The sequence below is a fragment of the Caenorhabditis remanei genome, chromosome III (assembly GCF_010183535.1).
Source record: "Caenorhabditis remanei strain PX506 chromosome III, whole genome shotgun sequence".
NCBI classification, from domain to species: domain Eukaryota; kingdom Metazoa; phylum Nematoda; class Chromadorea; order Rhabditida; family Rhabditidae; genus Caenorhabditis; species Caenorhabditis remanei.
The window spans coordinates 2,162,920-2,186,896 of NC_071330.1; the positions used below are offsets into that span (position 1 = coordinate 2,162,920).

The 23,977-nt window shown below is 40.6% G+C and overlaps 3 protein-coding genes across 3 annotated transcripts; 2 read left to right on the forward strand and 1 right to left on the reverse strand.

The window, feature by feature from the left end:
• Nucleotides 1-262: 262 nt before the first annotated feature.
• On the forward strand, nt 263-631 carry GCK72_008586 (uncharacterized protein; the record flags this gene model as incomplete). Its single annotated transcript, XM_003094937.2, has 1 exon — nt 263-631. The coding sequence occupies one exon, from the start codon at nt 263-265 to the stop codon at nt 629-631; it is 369 nt and encodes a 122-aa protein (XP_003094985.2).
• A 4,234-nt stretch (nt 632-4,865) lies between these two features.
• GCK72_008587 (uncharacterized protein) lies at nt 4,866-6,213 on the forward strand (the record flags this gene model as incomplete). Its single annotated transcript, XM_053726901.1, has 3 exons — nt 4,866-4,934; nt 5,612-5,904; nt 5,952-6,213. The coding sequence occupies 3 exons, from the start codon at nt 4,866-4,868 to the stop codon at nt 6,211-6,213; spliced, it is 624 nt and encodes a 207-aa protein (XP_053586478.1).
• A 1,004-nt stretch (nt 6,214-7,217) lies between these two features.
• Nucleotides 7,218-19,460, reverse strand: GCK72_008588 (uncharacterized protein; the record flags this gene model as incomplete). The annotated part of the gene is made up of 11 exons (XM_053726902.1): nt 7,218-7,238; nt 7,975-8,236; nt 9,036-9,825; nt 10,526-10,609; nt 10,656-10,752; nt 13,582-13,943; nt 14,396-14,507; nt 15,238-15,486; nt 16,394-16,668; nt 17,657-17,913; nt 19,189-19,460. The coding sequence occupies 11 exons, from the start codon at nt 19,458-19,460 to the stop codon at nt 7,218-7,220; spliced, it is 2,781 nt and encodes a 926-aa protein (XP_053586479.1).
• Nucleotides 19,461-23,977: the final 4,517 nt, after the last annotated feature.

The window sequence follows — 23,977 nt, forward strand, 5'->3', positions numbered from 1 at the left end:
TTGTGTTCCGCCTTCCGCCTTTTGGCATTTTTTTCCATTCCGCTTTCCGCCTTCCGCCTTCCGCCAAAAAATTTTCGCTTCCGCCTTCCGCTCTCCGCTTTCCGCCGATATTTTTTAAATTCCGCCTTCCGCCTTCCGCTTTCCGCCCAAAAAATGTTCATTCCGCTTTCCGCCTTCCGCCTTCCGCCATTTCAAAAACCGCATTCCGCTCAACTCTGATCTAGATATTGTTCGATCGTGGGAAATCACTACAGAACACATTATGAATAATGTCCGTTATATCAGCGTATCGGCAGATTTATCGAATCGAGGATTTAACGAACTTTTATTAACATGGAAGTACACTAAAACAGGTTTGCTGGAGCATCTCAACTTTAACTGGCGGTTCGGTGTTGACATTGACAAAGAGGAAATTTTGAGCGGATTGGATGCGAAGAAGATTGAAGAAGAACGAGTTTATAATAAGAAGTTCCAGTTCTGGAACAATGAACCGACTGAAGTGGTTATCAATGGAGGTTTTGATATTGAAAGAATCGATGGAACCATCGGAACTGTACTCTTTCATACTAATCAATTGAACCAACAACGTTCCAAAATTGACTTTTTCGTTTGGCCAAGAGTTGTTGTGTAAGACTACGACATTAATTCGAAAGCCTTTCCACAACTTTTTTACTCATTCAGAATCAGAATTACTTACCACCCTAATTCTTTTAACTTGTTTTTTCATGTTTCTTTCAAACTACATTTTTATAATTCTCCTCTTTTTCCCAATTCTCACTTTTTCTCACATTTTTCTATCCTATCGCCACCTTTCTTATGTCACTTTCTTATATTAAGTTCCACCATACAAATCTCTGACTTCTGCCCCGTCCCTATTCCACCAGGGGTCAAAAGTTATCTTGTCTTCTCATTATTCACTTTCAATACAGTCCGTTTCCCTCACTTTTTTATTATATAAACTGAAATCAATGCCATCAAGATTCAACAAATGGAATATAAAACTGAAATCCCTGGCGTACAGAACCTTCAGATCGTTCTCAGGCGCTTTATTTTACAGCCTCTTTTAAAGTGGAGGGGATAAGAATCATGCCCTTCTGCACAGATTCCCTCATGACCTTCAATGTGTGTGGAGTGTGAGTGAGTCCACATCGGATAATTACCGTAAATACTGTATTATAACGGCATGCCGTTATATTTTTCAACTGCTTCCGCGAGAAATTTTGTGGTTTCAGAAACTCATTAAAATTGAACGAAAAAATGTTTTTGGAGTTTCTATTTGCTGATCTAGAAGTGACCAAACACGTTGCTTTTAATCAGAACCGAGGAAAAATCCCCTGATAAACATTTTGAGGAATTCTGAGTAGATATGGGGTGCCGTTATAATATAGGTGCCGTTCTATTACAGGTGCCGTTATAATACAGTATTTACGGTAAGTATCATCGGTCGGTTCTCATGGACTAGGCCATCTATTTAGTAGGCACTATCCACACCAGAGTTGTTGGGAAGTAAACTCGGAAGTTAGACGGAAGTGAGTTTTATTTCGACAATATGAAACGAACTTCAAAAATATTAAGTTAATATGTTGCATTGATGGTATTACTACCCTTCGAGCATGAAAAATTCCGAAATTTTTCTTATCCCCTACCAGTAGACCTGAAAAAGTCTTCACTTCCGACTTCCGACTTCCGGGTTTCAAATTCTCGTCCCCCTCCACCACCCAGTTCTCACTTTTTCTTAAATTTCTCTATTGTCGGAATAAAATAGTTCCGACCAGGGGGGGGGGGTCAAAAGTAATCTTATCTTCTCATAATTCACCTATAATACAGTCCGCTTCTCCCCATTAATTGTGTTATAATTTCTTCTTTTCGATAATAAACCTGAATGCGTTTTCTAAATTTATACTCACACTACCAAATGAAAAACAGTGCCATTCGTTTTAGAAATTTACGTCAAATATTCCATGCAATACGACACACATCGCCGAGAGGTCTGACTTATTGGAGTTTTCATGGAATATTTGTTCGATCAACGGAGGCCTAGGAAATTGATTCTCGGAAAGTTAGGCCATCAGATAAAAAGCTTTCAAGTTCACTCTTTAAAAAAAGTTCACTCTTTTCAAATTTTCCCGTGAACTGGATTCATGACCGTACTTCAACCCCGTGAACTTTTGTCCTGACATTTTTCTGACCTCTGCTGTTAATCTACGCGTGGAATCTTTCAAATCAATCATTACCGTCTTCACACTATTCGAAAATCGCCGAACTTTTGAATTCGATTGAAAAAAGTGATTCGATATGAAGACAATCCTCGCGGTCACTTTGGTCATGTTCAGTGGTAGGTTTACATTCAGACATGTCAAGAATTGAAAATGAAAAAAAAAACCGGAAAATTTTGGATTCAAATATACACTGTTAACTTTTCAGTTCGTTTCGGTTACACCGACTTCATCAAAAAGTGCCTAACAGAAGACGAGTATAAGAAACGGTAGGATGCTTGTATTTACATCCCAGGAGGTATGGGGTAGATTGTAGAACACGAGCACATCCCTTAATAGACGTAATTCAAGTTTATAAAATACAAAAATCATTCTCCCAGAAAGAGAAAACATGAACAGATAGAGCAGCGGATAAGGCAGTTGAACGCAGAAAACCCGCGCTGATTGACAATTCCTTCCAAATTTTTGTCCAATTTGTGCTTAGCACCCTGAAAGTAGTAGTTACAAAACAGGGACATCCCGCAGCTCGCTCTCACCCCGCCTCTTTGTTCAGCATCCTGGAAGTTGTGATTACCATAAGAATTGTCTCGCCCCGCCCCTAGGCACAGGAACACTGGAAACAATGCTTGAATTATTTAAAAGCCTTACGCGCCCGTATCCCCACACGAGGGGGCATTTTTAAGGGGCATTTTTAGGGGGCATAGCGGTGGACTGGATGACTCCCACCTCGAATACAAAACACATTTGCACTCGGTGGGAATCGATCCAAGAACCTTTCGATTCAAATCCATCCACGTTAACCACTTCTCCAAGCGGCCACATTTACAAAGAATATTTTTGCTCAAAATAACTTCACGTCAATTTTGTTTTTAACACTCTAACTTGAATAGCGCATTTTTGTGTATTTCACGCGATGAAAACGAGAGTTGCTCTTGTTTTGATTTTTCTATTGTCGAATTAAGAAATAGATACTCGCCTGTTGCGAACTCGGAATATCAAGTTAATCACTACTTCCAGGGGGCTGAGCTTAGGGGCGGAGCGAGAGCAAGCTCCAGGGTGTCCTGTTTTAAGGTAATCCCTACTTCCAGGGGGCTGAGCTTAGAGGCGGGGCGAGAGCAAGCTCCAGGGTGTTCTGTTTTAAGGTAATCCCTACTTCCAGGGGGCTGAGCATAGGGGCGGAGCGAGAGCAAGCTCCAGGGTGTCCTGTTTTAAGGTAATCCCTACTTCCAGGGGGCTGAGCTTAGAGGCGGGGCGAGAGCAAGCTCCAGGGTGTTCTGTTTTAAGGTAATCCCTACTTCCAGGGGGCTGAGCATAGGGGCGGAGCGAGAGCAAGCTCCAGGGTGTCCTGTTTTAAGGTAATCCCTACTTCCAGGGGGCTGAGCTTAGAGGCGGGGCGAGAGCAAGCTCCAGGGTGTCCTGTTTTAAGGTAATCCCTACTTCCAGGGGGCTGAGCATAGGGGCGGAGCGAGAGCAAGCTCCAGGGTGTCCTGTTTTAAGGTAATCCCTACTTCCAGGGGGCTGAGCATAGGGGCGGAGCGAGAGCAAGCTCCAGGGTGTCCTGTTTTAAGGTAATCACTACTTCCAGGGGGCTGAGCTTAGGGGCGGGGCGAGAGCAAGCTCCAGGGTGTCCTGTTTTAAGGTAATCCCTACTTCCAGGGGGCTGAGCTTAGAGGCGGGGCGAGAGCAAGCTCCAGGGTGTCCTGTTTTAAGGTAATCCCTACTTCCAGGGGGCTGAGCTTAGAGGCGGGGCGAGAGCAAGCTCCAGGGTGTCCTGTTTTAAGGTAATCCCTACTTCCAGGGGGCTGAGCTTAGAGGCGGGGCGAGAGCAAGCTCCAGGGTGTCCTGTTTTAAGGTAATCCCTACTTCCAGGGGGCTGAGCATAGGGGCGGGGCGAGAGCAAGCTCCAGGGTGTCCTGTTTTAAGGTAATCCCTACTTCCAGGGGGCTGAGCTTAGAGGCGGGGCGAGAGCAAGCTCCAGGGTGTCCTGTTTTAAGGTAATCCCTACTTCCAGGGGGCTGAGCATAGGGGCGGAGCGAGAGCAAGCTCCAGGGTGTCCTGTTTTAAGGTAATCACTACTTCCAGGGGGCTGAGCTTAGGGGCGGAGCGAGAGCAAGCTCCAGGGTGTCCTGTTTTAAGGTAATCCCTACTTCCAGGGGGCTGAGCTTAGGGGCGGGGCGAGAGCAAGCTCCAGGGTGTCCTGTTTTAAGGTAATCACTACTTCCAGGGGGCTGAGCTTAGGGGCGGGGCGAGAGCAAGCTCCAGGGTGTCCTGTTTTAAGGTAATCCCTACTTCCAGGGGGCTGAGCATAGGGGCGGGGCGAGAGCAAGCTCCAGGGTGTCCTTTTTAAAAAAATGTTCATAATATAGGCCCAACATTCCAATAAGCACCCTCATCCACATGTCTAAATCAAGCATTGTGGGGGTGTATTCCAACGTTTAGGGGGATGTATAACCTAATCTTACGGGGGTCTATAACAGAATGTACCCAAAGAGGCTACGCCTTAGAATTAAGAAAGAGCGTAAGCCTAAGAATTGCGAAGAGTTCTTCCAGGGTTATTTTTTGCTTTCAGGTGGGTATCCTTTATGGACCTACTAACAAAGAAAGCATGTACCGTTTAATACATTTTTTGCGATTTAATTCTATTCACGAATGAAATGTTGCCTTTTTTATTTCAAGAAGCTTGATACAATTGCAATCGTGAATAGAAAAATTTTCTTCGTGAGTAGGCTCATTAGGAACATTCAAGAGTTCAAAAAATTAAACAAGTTTATTCATGATACATTTATGCGGATATGATGAACCGTATCAATTTTGGATGCTTATAAAATTGATGAGGGCTACAACATACAGTGTCGAGCAGTAGAGAGTAACTTTTTATTTTCCTCTTCAAACAAGTTAATAAATTTATTCGTCTTCTAAAGAGCTACTCAAGAGCTATCAATTCGGTGATTCCCCTTTCAAAAAAGTACTAAAGAAATAAAGAAATGAAAAAATGTCATATTTGTTCATAATTCAACAAAAGAAAAATTACATTAGCCAAAAAGACGTGAGGTTCTCCGCGTGAATAATAACATCCACGGAAAATCAGTCTAAAAATTCGATGCCCCCTCGTGTGTATATACAAGTATATCTGGAAAAAATAAAATACAAATATACTTGCTTCTTTACTTCTGTTTCAATAATAAGTTTTGACAACAAACGTTTTGGAGTAAAACTGATTAGAACCCTAAGAGAAATCCGGTAGTTTTAAATGTGACTGTTTGGAGGAATGGTTATGAGATATGGTACGACCACATGTCCATAGACCGAGACAAGGCTGCTGAGGAATATCAGATTGCAAACATGCATGAATTGGTGAGATTTTCTGAACTTATTACAATAAACTTTTAATTCAGAAATACGACATGTCCCTGGAGAAGGAAGCGAGAAAAATGAAGTCTTGTGATGATTTCAAACACGGTGTCAACTATCGGGTGGAAGACTACGGCGGAAAAACAAGTCATCCAATCTGGCAGGGATTTGTGACAAGCAGTGTGAATAAGAACACGTACTTATTTATGGAAGAAAAGCATCCACTCCAGACGTCATTTCTTCACTGTGATCTGACAACTCCATGTCTCTTAGATGCTCTTCGCGCTGATAACTTTGCTAATTATACAAGATCCTATATCGTTTTGTTTGGCCCTCGGTAAGTTTTATGAAAACATTAAACCCTAGACAACTTATCAATTTCAGAGGAACACTCTCCCTGTCTGACTTCCAACACGGACCGCCCGGATCGAAGTGCACTCATGGAAAGACTGAACTAGACTTCTGTATTGCCCCACCCAGATCTGAAATGGAGACATCTACGCCCGGCTCTAAAATAGGGATAACTGCTCCATCCAGATCTGAAATGGAGACGACTGGTCCTTCATCTGAAAATAATGGTGAATCGGAGGAGGTGAACTCGATCTTTGTCTATTTGTGCATTGCTTTTATGTCTCTTTTTCTTTGAATTTGAACTGAAGTGGAATAAATGAGTTAAAAAATTTCGGCAGAGTCTAATTTTCGCACAGACTGCCCAATCTGGAATACCAAAACCTGGACATCCGGACACACAGAGAGAAAGCTATATCATTTACTCAAAACCCACTACCTAGTGAGCAAAAAGGATCAAAATAGAAGTGCAAAACGTTGGGAAACGCTGAAATTCGGTAGAAAATCATGACTTTCATGCAGAAAAATGCCGAAAATCAATGGAAAATCCTGAATTCCTTCGATTGTTACAGCTATGGACCCGAAATCCAAGCTAGAAATCTTACAGTGAGACGATCACAGCAATAGAATGTTGCTAATTGGTTTTTTTTCGTGTACATATGACTCATAACTACAGAATTCTGGATCCCGCACTGAAACTGGGTCAATATAACCTTTGAAGATAATCGTCGCTGTACGGATGTGATATTCAGATGATGTTTCGCATTCTTTTCCTAATATAATTAAGGTGCGTATCAAGTGCCCACGACGACGCAGCGAATTCAACTTCCTGCTGAAAATATTCATTTCTCATTTCAACGAGTTCTGGAGGCGGGGGAAGGGGGGATGCAATAAAAATATATGAAAAATTATACAAATAGTAAAAGTGAAAAAAGTATCTCAAACTGGGAGTAATATGGGGGACCGAAATCACAGGATACACTGGGGGAGGGACTTGACTAGTTTTTTCGCTTAAAGATGACATAGAATGGGGGGCACACTAAGCTCCACCCACTTTTACAGTTTTGTGCGGCAAAATTGCAAAAGTGGGCGGAGCTTGCGGGAGGAAGGAGATGAGATTTCAGTGGGGAGGGAGACGAAAATTAAAGATACAGGCACAGGGAGAGAGAAAAGAAAAGGAACAAATTTATACACAAGTTGCTGAAAAATAAATATGAAAAGGGAAAAAGGGGGCGGGGCTTAGGAGAGAAATTGATTTATACAACGAGGTATTCTGGAGTCGGATGGCTGGGGAGAAGGTGTTCATTCCTCGGTTTCGTCTTCCTGAAAAATGGAAAAATTGGAAAAAATTTCATGAAAAATATGTTTTCAGACAAAAATGGTGTTGACTCCGCCCACTTTGAAACCACGCCTACTTTCAGGGAGAAAAAATGGGCGTGGCTAAGTTGTGGGCGGAGTTTAAACACTTTTTAAAATCTGAAAACAAAAGAATCTCGGGTAAGATGTGCAGGAATGTAACTTTTGAGACTTTCGGGGGGGGGGGGGGGGGGGGATGAGACTCCACCCACTTCTAAGCCACGCCCTTTCAGCTCAAAAAGTTCAAAAAGCTGCGAAAAAACGATAATGATCCAAGTTCCAGAATAAACCATGCGGCGAAACTTCAAAAAGGGCGTGGCCTAGTTGTGGGCGGAGTCTGAAAGCACATGGGTAAGATGTGCAGGAATGTAATATAGTTCAGGGGGAGTACTGTAGCTTTGAACTACTGTAGGTTTCGTGATTGTTTGTGCACATAGAGGAAAGACATATGTGGGCGTGGCTTGTCAGGGGGGATAAATTATAAAAAATTTTTATAGATCAAACCTTTCGTAGTTCTTTTGCACTTCTGTGTTTTCAGCTCTGTCAAGAAATGAGTTAAATCAGAATGTCTGAAAAGGGGGCAGGGCCTAGAGGAGTTTCCCCAGGTAGGGGCGGAGCCTAATAAAACTCTTCCCTTTAAAAATGGGCGGAGCTTAATCAGATTTCACCTCTGAAAAGAGGAAAAAGGGGCGGAGCCACTTACCTTGTTGGCCACCAACTGAGCCATATGATAATGCTGCTTTCGAAGAGCCGCCAACTTTGCTCTCTCCTGATTGAGACTCTGTTCCAGTTCCAACATTCTCACTTGTGATTCCATTTCCTCTTTCTTCGCCGCGTGAAGTGATAAATATGAGAAATCCAACGAGTCGCCGTCGTTGAGTGTCGTCTGTCCTGTTTTGACGGCGGCGACGACTTGAGCCGTATTCTGATTGACCGCTTTCGAGGCGATCGACAGTGCTTCGAGTCTGAAAATCAGGGATATCTTATGTCTGTCTGTGTGTCCGATGTCTGTTAATCGGTACATCTATCTGAAAGTTTTCAACCAATGCTTCAGCCCTTCGAATCTAAAAACGCGCCAAATGAGCGCCGGACAGTATAAATTTCTGTCGGGGTTCCCCAAATCTCCCCTTTGAGTTTTTCTATGTTTTCCTGTGTGTCCAGATGTCCTTATTCTAGGTTTTTACGTCTGTCTGTGTGTCCGAATGTCCAAGCTGCCCACAAATCGGTATTCTCGTGTTATTTCTATTCCAGAAGCAAAAAAAAACAGACAAATCTCAAGCCGATGATTTTTATGTTTTGACTCGAAAAACGCGTCAAAGGCGTGCCAGATATTCTCATTTTTGTGATTTTTTGAAAATTTCACTCGTCTGTTTGTCCGGATGTCAGAGTCAATCATGATTTGATTTTCCACTTTCACGAATCTTCAATTTTTCAAGACGCGCTGAAGGTGCGCCAGCAGTAATCCCTATTTCATGGTCTGTCTGTACGTCCGAATGTCCAAAAACTCAATTTTTCAAAGTGTTCTGTTCGCCTTAATTCTACAACTTCAATTCTTGTTAAAAACGCGCTGAAGGTGCGCCAGTTGGGTCAAAAACAGTTTGTCTGTGCGTCGGTTTGTCCGGATTTTTGCTATTTTCTGAAGCCGGATTCAGTCTGTCTGTATGTCTTGTCCGCTTTTCCAAAGATTGATAAAGGCGAAGGAGGCGCGCCAGTCTGGATGTCCATTTTCAGTGTATTTCACCTTTCCGGCTCCCAAAAACTCACTTCTTTGAATCCTTATCCGCCTTAACTCGACTCGACACAAACAACTGTGCAGTGGAGGCGGCGATCTCCTGTGCCGCCACAATCAGATGCTCGAATTTCCCCTTTCCCGTCACCACGCCATCCGCCGACTCGACAAGAACACGGGCGGCCACGCCCACTGCCTTAGCAGCCGACAGTAATCCTTCAGTCCATTGATGATTCCGTTTGTAGAACTCGGCGGGCGATCCTCCCTGCTTTCCAGCAGCCACAATTTCCATTTGAAGTTCTCGGGAGGCAGCGACTAATTGCATAATTACAGACATTAGAGCTTGACAGTTGGCGAGAATCGACTCGTTTACTTCAAGACGGATTCCATCTGAACTCTCACGAGCTCTTCTCTGAATCGCCTCGATCTCCTGCACCGCCCGTCGAATCGCTTCATCCATTCGTCTCATTTCTTGTTCCAACTCGCTTCCAACCACTTCTTTATCGATATCTGTTGCCAGTGGAAGTGATACAATCAGATGATTCAATTCCTTTAAATCCTCTCGTAACACCTTCATTTTATCCGCTCTTGACAGTGAACTATCATCCGAGAATGCGACTTTCGCAGCCGCCAACACCTTCTTACACTGATCATTTACACCTTCGTAACTCTCGATACTGGCAGTGTAGGCGGCTGATGCGGCTGATGAGAGAGTAGTGGACAGGAGGTGGCCAGCGAATACGTTGTCTCTCGCGGCGAGTGGTTCGTCGAGTCGTTCATTCGAGAGGACAGTGACCAGATTGCTCATTGCCGATTGGGCGAGATCTGCAATTTTGGGATGGTTGAGTCTATCTGTGGGGTCTGTGTGTCCAGATGTCTGAGAAACTCGATTTTTTTGAATTTCGGTATGTCATCCGAGCTGTGCAAAAAATCTTTCAGTTTTTTCCGGTTTTTTCAAACAATTTTGGAAATTTCTGTTGGAATTTTCAAAAAAAAAAAAAGAATACCAAAATAGTGATTTTTCGAGTTTTCCTGAAATTGTTTTCTAAAAACATGTTTTTTGGGAGTCTGCCCTTGAAATAATCACAATTTTCATCCAAAATCAAGATTTTTGCCTCCGAAAAACTCATTTTTTCAGGCAGTTTTGAATTTTTTTTTTCGGTCAAAAATTTTCGAAAACTTTTTTACTTCAAAAAATTGTCCGAATGTCCTTTTTCTGTTTATCTGTGTATCCAGATGTCCGGATGTCTCTTGTCTTGTAGTACATGGATTTCCAAAAAAAGGAGTGTCTGTCCGTTTATCTTTCGGTCCAGATTTCCCGGATGTCCGGATGTCCACAAAAAACGCGCTAAAGGTGCGTCAGCGGCTTTCCATTGATGCAAAAACCGGTAATCTTTACGTCTTTATGTCTGTCTATATGTCCGGATGTCCAAAGTTACATATTTTTGTTTCTAGATCTGTTATCTGTCCCTCCAGATGTCCATAATTCTGTCTGTCTGTCTATCCAGATGTCAAAACAACTCACGTGGCGGATACGTGATCGACGTGGCGTTCTGCAACTCCTCTTCGCAGTGTTCGAACATTTTCGTGATGCCGACACCGGATTCTCCTATAAATTTCCAGATTTTCTATTCTCCTATTCTCCAAAAACTCACTAGCAACTTCTTGTTCGGCGAGAAGAATCTTATTCGCCTCGTCTGCAGATGATTGCACCAATTGGTTGGCGTGGGACTCTCGGAGATGGTCGATTGTCTGGAAAAATCGAGTTCGGCAATGCGTCAAAGGCGCGCCAGAAATCAATTTTTGAGAAAAATTCTTTAGAAACGCGTCAAAGGCGCGCCAGATATCTAGTTTGAGAAAAATTCTTTAGAAACGCGTCAAAGGCGCGCCAGACATCTAGCAATCAATTTTTGAGAAAAAATTCTTCAGAAACGCGTCAAAGGCGCGCCTGATATCTAGCAATCAAATTTTGAGAACAATTCTTTAAAAACGCGTCCAAGGTGCTCCAGACTCATGGTTTTTTCCATTCATAAATTAATCTGGAGCACCTTTGACGCGTTTTTCTTGAAAATATCAATTTTTAGCTGAAATTGAATGAAAACGAGATTATTTTAACCCAAATTCCGTCAGAAATTGCACTATTTCATGAATTTTCTTGGAAATTCAGTATACGATGAATTTTCGGCAAATACTCATTGACTACGGTACTCATTGCCTACGGTTACTCATTGACTACGTTGTCTCATTGCCTTCTCATACTCATTGCCTACGGTCAGCTCATCGACTACGCTTGGCTCATTGCCTATATATACTCATTGCCTACGTTTGGCTCTTTGACTACGCTTGGCTCTTTGCCTACTCTTGCTCATTGCCTACGCTCGGCATTGACTCCTTTTTTTTACTTTATAGCAGAGATTCTGGAACAGGTAATTGGTGAATACCTACACGAGCCCAAGGAACGTTTCATGAAAGTTTGCAATGACAATAAGGAGTACGCAATTTAGAAACTGATACCAATATCCTGAAGGTCAACTCTCAATGCAGATGTTTGATGGCGTAGGTTTCTGTATAAGTTAATTCATTGTGGACTCAACTTCCATTTAGGGAGCTGCCTGATTCAGGCAATGCTTTTGGATAAGATAATACACAGCTGTAAAGCCTAGAATTATTATTATTTCTGGCTATGATTGTTCAATCGCTTCCTATTCACAACAACTTTAACTAGATCATTTGTCTAAAATCAGGACACAATCTGGAAAAATCTGAATTAGGTAGTTAAATTCAACTTCAATGAGTTCTGACAAGAGAAGGTCTCCGAGTGTACCGGTAATTATAGAGTTTACATACGAAACTATAGGGTTCAAATATGAAATAATTTAACCAAGGAATAATTTAGGTATTGGCTATTTATCAAATATAGGAAAGTAGATAAATGTAGTAGTATATGAGTCATCCAGAGAATTGCTGCCGGATAGAGGTACCCTCTTACTGCAAGAAGAAAAGAAGAGGGAGAGCTTCTTTGTTTTCAGTATGAGACATTGAACTTGATCTACCCTATGATAATCCCACTGAAGTACCTATTATCAGAGCTCCGAAAATTACCCACTGGTTCAACTTATTCTATGATCAGGACCCTTCTTCGACTACTTTAGATTATACTTCACAATCTTGGGAAACACATGCTCTTATGTCCCAACAACAAATCTCAAATTAACCAGAAACCTATACATAAAGTGTAGGTATTCACCAATTACCAGTTCCAGAATCTCTGCTATAAAGTAAAAAAAAAAGGGAGTCAATGATCCGAGCGTAGGCAATGAGCGAGAGTAGGCAAAGAGCCAAGCGTAGTCAAAGAGCCAAGCGTAGGCAATGAGTATATATAGGCAATGAGCCAAGCGTAGTCAATGAGCTGACCGTAGGCAATGAGTATGAGTAGGCAATGAGACAGCGTAGTCAATGAGTAACCGTAGGCAATGAGTACCGTAGTCAATGAGCATTTGCCTGAATTTTCTGAAGCGGAAACTAGAGAAAAGTACGTTCAATACGTGCCAATCAGTCACTCGTGTATTCAGGGTTTGCTCTGTTGAACACATCTAACCAACCAAACAAAATGTATATATGTATATTTATATGTATATATCTGAAAATGTCAAATGATTCATATCGATTCGGCATCATCACCCAACAGCAGCAGCCAGCAATGCATATAACATTTACTTTTATTCCCTTTTTTCTCACTATTGGAAGAACTGGGGCGCCGTCGGCGCGTTTATAAACAAATTTTTCAATTATTGTAGTGAAAACTCAGCTATTTCCAGAAAATTGAAATCTGGCGTGCCTCTGACGCATTTTTCTTGATAGTTCTGACATAATTGGCCTAATCTAGCGCATTTTCCAAGTTTTTCGGGGTAGAGAGATCAAAATCCATGCAAACTATTTCACACTTTTAGTGGATAATTGCAAATATCCTCCCTTCATAGATATGGCACACCTTTGACGGACTGGCGCACCTCTGACGCGTTTCACATATTTTTCTGTTAGCTATAAAAAATAGGCAGAAAATTGAGAGCTGGCGTGCCTCTGGCGCTATTTTCTCAGTTTTTTTGAGAAAAAATATATCTCTGGCGCGCCTCAGACGCGGCTTTCTTCATTTTTCTGTCTTACATGACAATTTTTGTTAAAAATGTTGTCAAAATTCTTGAAAAAAGTCTTAAATTTGCCCCAAATAACTGCGAATCCTGATTTTTCGAAAATCTGGCGTGCCTCTGACGCTATTTTCTCAGTTTTTCCAAAAATATATATAAAAGTGTTCAATCTTTCCCATTTTTTGACAAAAAATTTGGACTGGTGCACCTCAGACGCGATTTTCTTCATTTTTTGTAAAAATTTGTCAAGATTCTTGAAAAAGTCTAAAATTTGCTCCAGATAACTGCAAATTCTCAATTTTCGAAGATCTGGCGTACCTCTGACGCTTTTTTCGTTTTTCTTCAATTTTTCGCCTTTTCTAGCCTATTTCAGCTCTACTTTCTTGATTTTTAGCCCAAATTCCTCAAATTTCCTCTTATAATTCTCGACACTAACCCTTTTCAACTCCTCCACCTCGATATCAGCCTTCGCCAACTGAGTTCTCATTTCATCCACCGCTCCAGCGTCTCCTTCAGCCTTCGAAATCGCTCGTCCCGTCTCTCTCTGAGCTTCTTCGACTTTCCGATTCAATGCGGTGATCTCCTCGTCTTTGTCGAATGCCGTCTTCTCGCTGGCATCCAATTTCTTTTGTAAATCTCCTAATTTCGTCAGTGCCATCACGTGTTCACTTCGGAATTTCTCGTAGACTCCCTTCATTTTATTGAAACGTTCCTCGGCGGCGGTGGCCTTCAGCTCGGCTTCTTTCACTCGAGCATCGTCACTTTGAGTTCTCGACGCGTCGCGGAGCGCCAGCTCGTCTGGAAAAGAACAATGAGATTCTGGTTACGGAGCTGTGAAGTTTGAGACAATTTTCGTGAAAATCGACTAATTTTCAGCGTTTTACACCGGTTTTAGGTGGAAAACTTGGAATTTTTGTGAAAAATCAACTGATTTTGAGCTGAAAATACGAGTTTTCAGGTCAATTAGGCCAATTTCTGAGATTTTTCATCAGTTTTCGACAAGCCGTACTGAAATCCTGAATTTGAGCTGATTTTCAGCCATTTCCCGCCAACTGCGCCCCACCGCAAACGAGAGAGTATCGGGGAGAGACGCAGATTTTCACAGTTTTTGACCATTTTTCGCTATTTTTCATAGTATTTATGAAAATTGCTATGAAAAATAGCGAAAATACGTCAAAAACTGTGAAAATCTGCGTCTTTCTCGTCGATACTCCCTCGTTTTCGGTAGAGCGCGGTTGCAAGAAACGTACCCTTAAGTCTCTGTGCCTCCTCTCGGTTCTCATCGGCCTCTCGTCTCGCGTGATCGAATTCTCCCTGCATTTGTAGGAGACGATTCTCGTATTGTTCGATACGACTGCGAGCCTAAAAATATGGGAAAATAATTAGGCCACGTCTTTTTTTAGCAACTGTGCCGCATTGGCAATTACTTAGAAGACCTTGCCAATTTTAAACCCCGTCCCTTTTTTTGCAAAATGGTGCCGCACTTTTTATTATTTCAAACTTTGATATTTGAAATTTCGTAAACCCGAAATATTGCGAAAAGACTGAAAAGAAGCCAAGTCTCTTTTTTGCAACTTTCCCGCACGCTTCACAACAAAACCGTGCCGCATATGGATACCAATTTCAGCGAATGGGCGTGGCTTGAAGTGGGCGGAGCTTCAACATTCTCTCGGCCAAAACAGAGTTTAAAACTAAAATTGCGAGAAAGTAGAAGCCACGCCCCTTATTTGAAAATTTTCCGCACGATTTTGAACAGAACCGTGCGGCATCAGTTTTCAGACCACTTTATGAGTAGACTATGGGCGGAGTCTTTTGTAACCACGCCCCCCTCCCCCTTTTGCAACTTCGCCGCACGGTTCACAACAAAACCGTGCCGCATATGTGTCTTTGCCTTTTTTGTTCCGCGCCGTGCCGCATATGTGTCTTTAGGAAAAATGGGCGTGGCTTCAACCTTCTCTACTCCAAACGGAGTTTCAAACTAAAAAAAAGAAGCCACGCCCTTTTTTTATGAATAGAAAATGGGCGGAGTCTTATCCAAAATCATTTTTTCTCAAAAAACTTGAAAATCCCATCGTTTTCCTCTCCGTCTCACCTCCTGAATCAATCTCTCCCTCGCGAATTTCTCATCCTCGACAGCTCGACTCAACATGACAATTTGCTCTTCACGTGGATCCGGCTGGCTCGACGGACTCGCCTGTTGTGGCTCCTCTTCTGCCAGATTCAACAGCTCTCCGTCGTGTCCGTTGAGTGATGTTCCGTCTTCTGATCCCTCCGAGTGGAGATATGCGTGTGGAGTACGGTACGATTCGAGATCCGATTGTTGCAAGAAGTTTGGAGCGTGCTGGAAATCGTTAGGTTAGTTGAATTTGGAGTATTTTTATATCGTTTAGGATTCATTTTTGGGTCAAAAGTGGCAAAATTCCAATTTTTCATGTGAAAATCTGAAAAAAAAATCAGTGTTTACAGTTTTTGAGGCGTGTACTGAACTGATTTTAAACTGAAAAATCCTATTTTTGACATTTGGAACAGAAAAATAGCAATTTCCCTCAGTTTTTCACCTCTTTTGATGATTTTAAAGACAAAAAATCTGATTTTCGGCCAAAAAACTTAGAGTTTGGAGTATTTTGGACACGTTTCTGGGGCAGTTTTAGAACAAAAAGTGCTAAAAATCGTAAAAATTGCATTCTCATACGATAAAATAGGGGAAAATCGGAATTTTTGCAGTTTTTACAAGTAAAAAAAATGGTTTTCCCAACTGAAAATCTTCGAAAATTTCATTTTTTCAGTCAAAAATAGGTGATTTTCCTCGATTTTGCTCATTTATCGGCTCAAAAAAACCATTTTTAACAGAAAATTGACTATCTGTGTGACTGGATGTCCGGATGTCCGTATTAAGCTTTAATCAACAAATCTGACTGTGTGTCCGCCCGTCCGGATATCCAACCGTCTGTTCACGAGTCCAGACCTCCAGATGTCCGTCAAAAACATGAATTTCAATTGAATTCACGAAGTTTTCGACTATTTTCTCAAAATTTTCATTTTGAAAAAGATTTTTGGCATTTTTATCAGTATTTTTCGATTAAAAATCAATTTTTCATAATTTTCGCATGCTTTATATCTCAAAATCATGAATTTTTGATAGAAAAACCGATTTGAAAACTTTTTTTTTTGATTTTTACTCTAAAAATACTGAATTTTCCTATTTTTCTATCATTATCTTCTCCCCAGAATCCTCAACAATTCCTTACCGATGGCAACGTGGGAATCGACACCAAATACTTGAAATATTGCAAATTCGACGATTCCTCATAGAACTTTTTAGTTCTCTCAAAAATCGTTCGGAATCTCGCTCGATGTCCTTCGAGAGCATCTGGAGGCACTTGACTGTGTAGTTTGAAGATCATTTTGACGAGATAATCATAGAATTTACTCGTGTCCAGAATCACGATAATCAGTGGGGAGAGCATACATTGTCCTTGTGGGATTAGAGAGTTCCAGCGTAGTGAATTCATCATTTCGTATACTGAAAATTATTTAAAGTTTACAGTTTTCAGAGATTTCGTGGATTTTACGGGGAGAAAATGGTTCTTGCAACTGCGCTCCACCGAAATGCTCTCAAGAAATATCTCTTTTTCTCTGTCTCTCTCAATTTCGCACACTATTTTCTTCGGTTTCGGTAGAGCGCGGTTGTAAGAAGCGTGCCCTGCTAATAGGTTATCAAAACTGTATTTTTCAATGTGGTGGCCGAACTTTTATAAAGATTGGTTTTCTAGGCCATTGGAATTCAAAATTTTTAATTTTGGCCTCAACTGGCTCAGAACTAGAACTGTGGCCTAACTTTCTCAACTTATTCTAGGCCACTCTTCGTTTTTGGAAGTGCTGGCCGAACTTTTGCAATTTTTAATATTCTAGGCCATCTTTAGTTCAAAAATCGACTTTTTAGGCCAAAAAATTGAAAAAAATTCCAAAAGCCTTAAGACCACCGTAACTAAATCTCGGTATTTTAATTGGTGACCGAACTTTTATAAAGCTTGGTTTTCTAAACCATTGGAATTCAAAAATTATAATTTGGCCTCAACTGGCTCAGAACTAGAACTGTGGCCTAACTTTCTCAACTTATTCTAGGCCACTCTTCGTTTTTCAAAGTACTGGCCGAACTTTTGCAATTTTGAATTTTCTAGGCCATATTTAGGTCAAAAATCGGGAGAAAACCTCCAAAAGCCTCAATCCTGTTGCCGAGTTTTCTAACTTTTCCTGGTGGCCTAACTTTCCTAAGTTATCTTAGGCCACACCTCGTTTTTCGAAGTACTGGCCAAACTTTTGCAATTTTGAAATTTCTAGGCCATCTTTAGGTCAAAAACCGTTTCCAAACTTTTCTAGACCACCGCCACTAAGGTTTTTCAATTGCTGGCCTAACTTTTTCAAATTTGGATTTCTAGGCCATTTCTCTTTTAAAGAGATCTAACTAGTGGCCTAGCTTTTCCAAATTCAAATATCTAGTCCCCACCCACCTCTATCCTGCAACATCAACAACGCATCCATCTGATCCAACATATCGATAGTCATCTCGAACATATTATCCAGATCTCCTTCCAACGTCTTCAATTGTGAATCATTCAGGTCTAATTTTCCCGGAACGACCGGATATTTGTTATGGAATTGAACACGATCATGGAGTAGTTTACAGTAGGATTCAATGCACGGTCCGTAGCCACTTGTGTTCAAATGTTTCCAGAATTGAGAGAGTTGAGTGAAACGGCCCACGAAACTGAAATTAATATTAGGTTGTGAGATTCAGGGAATATTAGATGGTGGTCTAGAAACCCAAATTTGGAAAACTAGTCCCTGATATAATCTGAGGGCTCTAGAGTCAGCAGGGACCAGTTTTTCAGCTATTTCTAGGCCATGAGAATCCAAATTTGTAATTTGGTGACCTAGAAACCCAAAGGTAGAAAAATTAGTCCCCATCTTTTTTTAAACAGAATTTTGTCAATCTGGCGGCCTAGAAACCCAAAATTTGGAAAACTAGTCCTTAACAGTTTTTCAGCATTTTAAGCCCTCCGTAAGCTCATTTTTCTAGTTTTGGGTATGGCAAAAGTTACGTGGCCTAGAAACCCAAAACTCGGCCAAAATAGTTTTATTCAGCTTTTTCTATGCCATGAATATCTCAATTTGTAATTTTAGTGTCCTAGAAACCAAAAATTTGGAAAACTAGTCCCTAACAGTTTTTCAGCATTTTAAGCCCTCCGTAAGCTCATTTTTCTAGTTTTGGCATGGCAAAAGTTTCGTGGCCTAGAAACCCAAAACTCGGCCAGAATAGTTTTATTCAGCTTTTTCTAGGCCATAAATATCCAAATTTGTAATTTGGTAGCCTATAATCCTAAATTGTGAAAATCTCTTCCGTGGCATAGAAAACTCAAAGATGAAAAACTTAGTCCACAATTACATCATTCTTATATATAAAACGCATGTGGGGTTTGTCCATCTGTCCCAATGTCCGCAAATTTTGAGAAATGAGAAAGAAAGGCGGCCGGGCCCAAAATCGAACTTGCGCTCTTTGCGCAGAGACCGCCGCCTTGGACCACTCGGCCACGCGGACACATTTCTGGGAAGGTGAAAACGTAAATAAGGAGAGGCCAGCCGGATGAAGCGCCGAAGGCGCGGCAGCCAGGCTGGTTTTTAAATATTTGCAGAGCTTTCAGGACTAGTTTTCTCCGGGGTTTTTAGGCCATTAATATCATGTTTGAAATCTTCAGGTCTGGTGGCCTAGAAACCCAAAAGTGGCGAAAACTAGGCCCCAGATTTTAAAAAACAAAATTTCATCAATTTGATGGCCTAGAAACCCAAAAGTGGAGGAAAGCTCGACCATCACATTTCAAAAAAATTCTTGAGCCTCTGAGGACTAGTTTTCTCGTTGATTTTTCTAGACCACAGATGACCAAATTGATGGCCTAGAAACCCAAAAGTCTGAAAACTAGTCCCCGTTCATTTTCTAGTCCACCTTCTCCATTTTTTCTTTTTTCTTTCAACATAAAAAACCCACCGATAAGTCTCCTCAGGCACTTTCCTGTACCCATCTCTCAACATTTTGTGCACTAAATGACAGAATTTCCATGTCAAAACGGGATGTTTCTCCAACTGAATCCTCCCTACAGTATGCCAGAATATTCCCGATGATTTCTCTTTGTGCGTGCCGACAATGATGGTTCTCGCGTGTTTCGGCTTCAGTGGCACCTCATTCTTTGTGATCGCTTTTTGGACGGCCTCCAGTTGACCACGAACGAATGCCTCGCGCAATTGGGCACGATGGTCCATTCTGGAAAATTTTGGATGGAAATTTGGAAAAAAATTGAGGAAAAAAACTCAAAAAATTGAGAAAAATTGGAAAAACGGCTTAAAATCGTAAAGCTTCAAGTTAGTTTGGAGCTTTTTCGCTTTTTTCAACACAAAAGAAAAGATAAATTTATTATAAGGTAATGAGATTCGGAGGATGGCCTAGAAACCCAAAATTTGGAAAACTAGTCCCCAACAGTTTTTTTTAGCTTCTTAGGCCCCCGGTAAGCTCATTTTTCAGTTTTGCGCATGGTAAAAGTCACGTGGCCTAGAAACCCAAAACTCGGCCACCAAGTTTTAGAAAAATTAGTTTGCTTGAAGCTTTTTTGCTAATAATCGAGAAAAAAAGCTTTTTCCACATTTTCTTTTGGCATAATTTTAGATTTCTAGCCCTCTGATTCAAATCTATGATAAATTTAGCACAAATAACTCAAAATCTAGAAAATTGAGCGTTGATGGCCTAGAAAACTCTCCGGTGGCCTAGAAATTCAGCCTGTTATAAATCAAGTTTCAGATTTAGTTTTTCAAACTTTCAAAGCCGTCAGAAACCAAAAAACGTTGATTTTTACGCCAAAATGACGAATTTTTCACAGGAATGAACGAAATTTGACTCAGATGGCCTAGAATTCCAATAATCTCAATAAAACTTTATCACAGACTCGATTTTTCAGGTCCTGACGCTGAAAGAGCAGCACCTGACCTTAAATTGTGAAATTTCAGCCGAAACTTTCCAAAATTCATAGAAAATCTTCAACTTTTGGTCTTGCTGGATTAGAAAATCCGCTAGTGGCCTAGAAATCCAAACCAGCTCACATACTTCATTTTGGCTTTAAAATCTGAGATTTTGTAGCCATCAAAACTGAAAATTTCGTTTTCTGAGCTCAAAAAACTTTTACAAAACTCGAAATTCAATTTATGTAGTGCTACTTTTCCGGTGGCCTAGAATTCTCTCTGGTGGCCTAGAAATCTCATCTACAATTCTAGTCCAAAAAGGTCTAGATATTGAATTTCAGAGTCTTTCAAACCTCGTTTATTTTCAATTTTCCTTCGATTTCAGCTTTAAAACTCCCAGAAAATCTCATTTTTCTATATCCAAAAACTAAAACATTCCTGTTGAGACTCCAAATTTCTTTCCAGCCGACTACTATGCTACATGTCAAAATCACTCATCGATTTCCATCCGTTCTTTTACTAAAAAAGACTTTTAGTAATAACGAAGAAGGAAAATTAGAGAAGCAGAGAGAAAACTAAGCGAAAAAAAGAAAGTCACACTACTAACTATTAGTAAAAGCTTCCTTCCTCTTTCCCGTATATTTCATCACTCTCTCTGTGTCTCTCTCTCTCTCTCTATCTCTCTGGGGCAACACAAGCCGGTTTCGTTCTCTCATTCCCTCCTGCGCAGCGTTATTTGTATTTAGACTGACATAAAGTGAGTCACAAAATAAAAACAGCGAATTGGAGGAAGAGAGAGAGAGAGGAAGACGATATGAGTACTCGAGATTTCGAGGTGTGTGTGTGTGATTTGTTCGTTGAACAACACAGAAATGAACACAGAAATGACGAATTTGTTTGGGGCAGCACAGGTGCAGATGGATTTCGACAGCTTTTAAACTTTACAGTTTTATCCGTGACTCAGTCTAGCTCACAGAAAACTCATCCAATTCGTTTTAAAGACGGTTCAATTAGAGGTCTCCTCTGAAACATGTTTTCCAATTGGTAACACTCTGATTTGAGATTCTCATCTTATTTCTGGCTAGAATTTCTCAAAAATTGTGTACTAATGCATCAAAACGCGCCGATTTTAAAAATAAAGCTACAAACGTAGTCTAAAAACTCAGGTAACCTAGATCGGTCTAGAACAGAGATGAGTGGAAGAGTTGGCTGGAGAAATCCTTAAATTGGCTGAATAGCTTTTCTTTAGAACGGTAGCAAAAAGTGTTCAATAGACTAAATTTGCAGCACCAAATTGTCTATCGATTAGAAGAAACAAGACTCAAAAATATTAAAAACTAATAGATTTAGAGTCGCTTTCTGCCAAATGGCCTCAGCATAAATGACTTTAAATCTTTTAGTTGTTAATATTTTTCGGTTCTGTTCTTTCCAATCGATAGACAACTTTGTGCGGCAAATTTCAGCTATTGAACACATTTTTCTACCATAATAAAGAAAAGCTATTCCGCCATAATTAAAGATTTCTTCCTTCATCTCTTCCGCTTGTCTCTGTTCTAGACCCAACTAGGTTACCTAACTTTTCAGACTACTTTTGTAGCCATATTTTCAAAATCAGCGCGTTTCAATGTATTAGTACACAATGTTTGAGAAATTCTAGTCAAAAATAAGCCGAGAATCTCAACCTGAGATCAGAGCGATTGGAAAACATGTTTCGTAGGAAGGATCTAATTGAAGCGTATTTAAAACGAACTGAATGAGATTTCGCTTCTGGGGAAGTTCATGCATTATTACATCTTTCAATCGAGTAATACACTGATTCCAGATGTGTGACCCGAGAATCGTTGTGTCGATTATGTTGAAACAGCTGTTTAAAGAAGGATTGAAGTCATGTTTTTTATTGCAGATTCCGATAATTCAGACAATTCTAAGAGACTTTCATCATTAGAGAATGTGATAAAAATCGCTCCAAACGCACAATTCCCGTTCTCCTGTCTCAACAGGAGCCTTCGTGGAAGAGTTTTTCCGAGCGGCTGTGTAGTCCTCTCGGACAAGATTTTGCTCGTTTTCTCGCTTTTTTAATTCCAAAAAAAAACAGAAAAAAGGACGAAAATTTATTGAAGATATTAAGGAAACAAGGAATTGATCAAAAATCTTGTCCGAGAAGACTACACGGCCGCCCTGAAAAACTCTTCCACCAAATCTCATTTTGAGTCAGGAGAACGGGAATTGATGCGTTCAGAGCGATTTTAAGCATATTCGTGATAAGATAAAAGTTTCTTAGAATTTTTCTACGTGAAAATTCATAGAAACCCTCTTTTTCACACTTTTCACCTTAAAACGGCTACAAATTCCCCTCTTAACCCCAAATTCTTCCAAAATTTCAGAAACTTGTGTAAACTACCGATCCCCGAAAACTCTACAGCAACGAGCAAACAAACACTACATTGGGGGTGAACACATCACAACTACAAAGCCAACAGTTTTGTATTCTTCTTCTCATTTCCATCATCATTTCCGTAAAATAGGCATTTTGTGTGTGTGTGTATGTTCCTTTGATTTGAAAAGAAAACAGACCGAGAGAGAGAGAGAGAGAGACGCAGACGGAGAGAGATGACGTGAAACGGAAAACTAACGGAGAAAAGGGGGGAAAAGGTTTCAAATTTCGGATGAAAAAGGAGTGTTGGCGTATTCCCTCGTGTCAATTTGCATAGTGGAAAGAGAGAGAAGAAGGGAAAGTCGATTGGGATGGAAATAGGGGGAGAGAAGGAGTGAAATGAGAAATTGAGATATGGGAAGGTTTCATTCATTTTGGTCAGACTTGTCAAAAATCGGGCCAGGGCCGAGACGGGCCGAAATTTCTCTTGGCCCGGCCCGGTCGGCCCGGATTCAAAAATGGGAACCCGTTTTTACCAAATTTTATTTGAAATTTTTTTAGAGTAAAAATGCTTAAATTATCATACATATTCACATTTTTCAAACAATTTCCAAAAAAATTCAAAAACTCAAAATGTTTCAAAACGAGCCGAGCGGGCCGGGCCGGGCCGAGATTTTTCCTGATTTCGGCCCGGCCCGACAAGTCTGATTTTGGTTGGAAATTGCAAAATTGCAAAAATTGCAAAATTTGCAAAAATTGCGTAATTTTTCAGAAGAAAGCTCGCTGCTTGATAGTGTGACTCATCAGGATTCTGGAGCCGGAAGCATTTCTGAAAAATGCAAAAAAAAATTCTACATAATTGGTCTGGAACCTTTTTTTTTCATCTTTAAATCTGAAAATGAGATTATTATAGCAAAAAAAATGAAGTTTTAGATCTATTTTCCTCTAAGAAAGTTGTATAAATTCAGCTGTTTAGCTGAAAAGGGCCAGGGCATTGAAATTTTCGCACATTTTTTCTTTAAAAAGCTCAATTTTTGCAGATTTATCAAGTTTTTCACCTTTTTTCGAACTGAAAATCGGCGATTTTGACTGAAATCTGAGTGATTTTTTGGTTTTCCTTTGGAAAATAATCAGTAAAACCCATCAATTTTCGTGCGGAAAACACTTTTTCGCGGTAAATAACGAAAAGACCTAAGTTAGTTTATTCAAAAAGTAGGCGTGACCTAGTTGTGGGCGGGGTCTCCCTGGTATAGCTAGAAAGCTGACATTGTGAGAATTTTGAATCTGTTCTCAAATTCTTCATACAATCAAAATGAACAGAGTTATGAGACTTTTTGTCTGAAAAGTGTTGCTAGATGCAGAATTTTCAGACAAAAACCCTCATAACTTGTTTCATTTTGACATTTTGCAAATTTTGAGTACAGATTCAGAATTCTCACAATGTCAGCTTTCT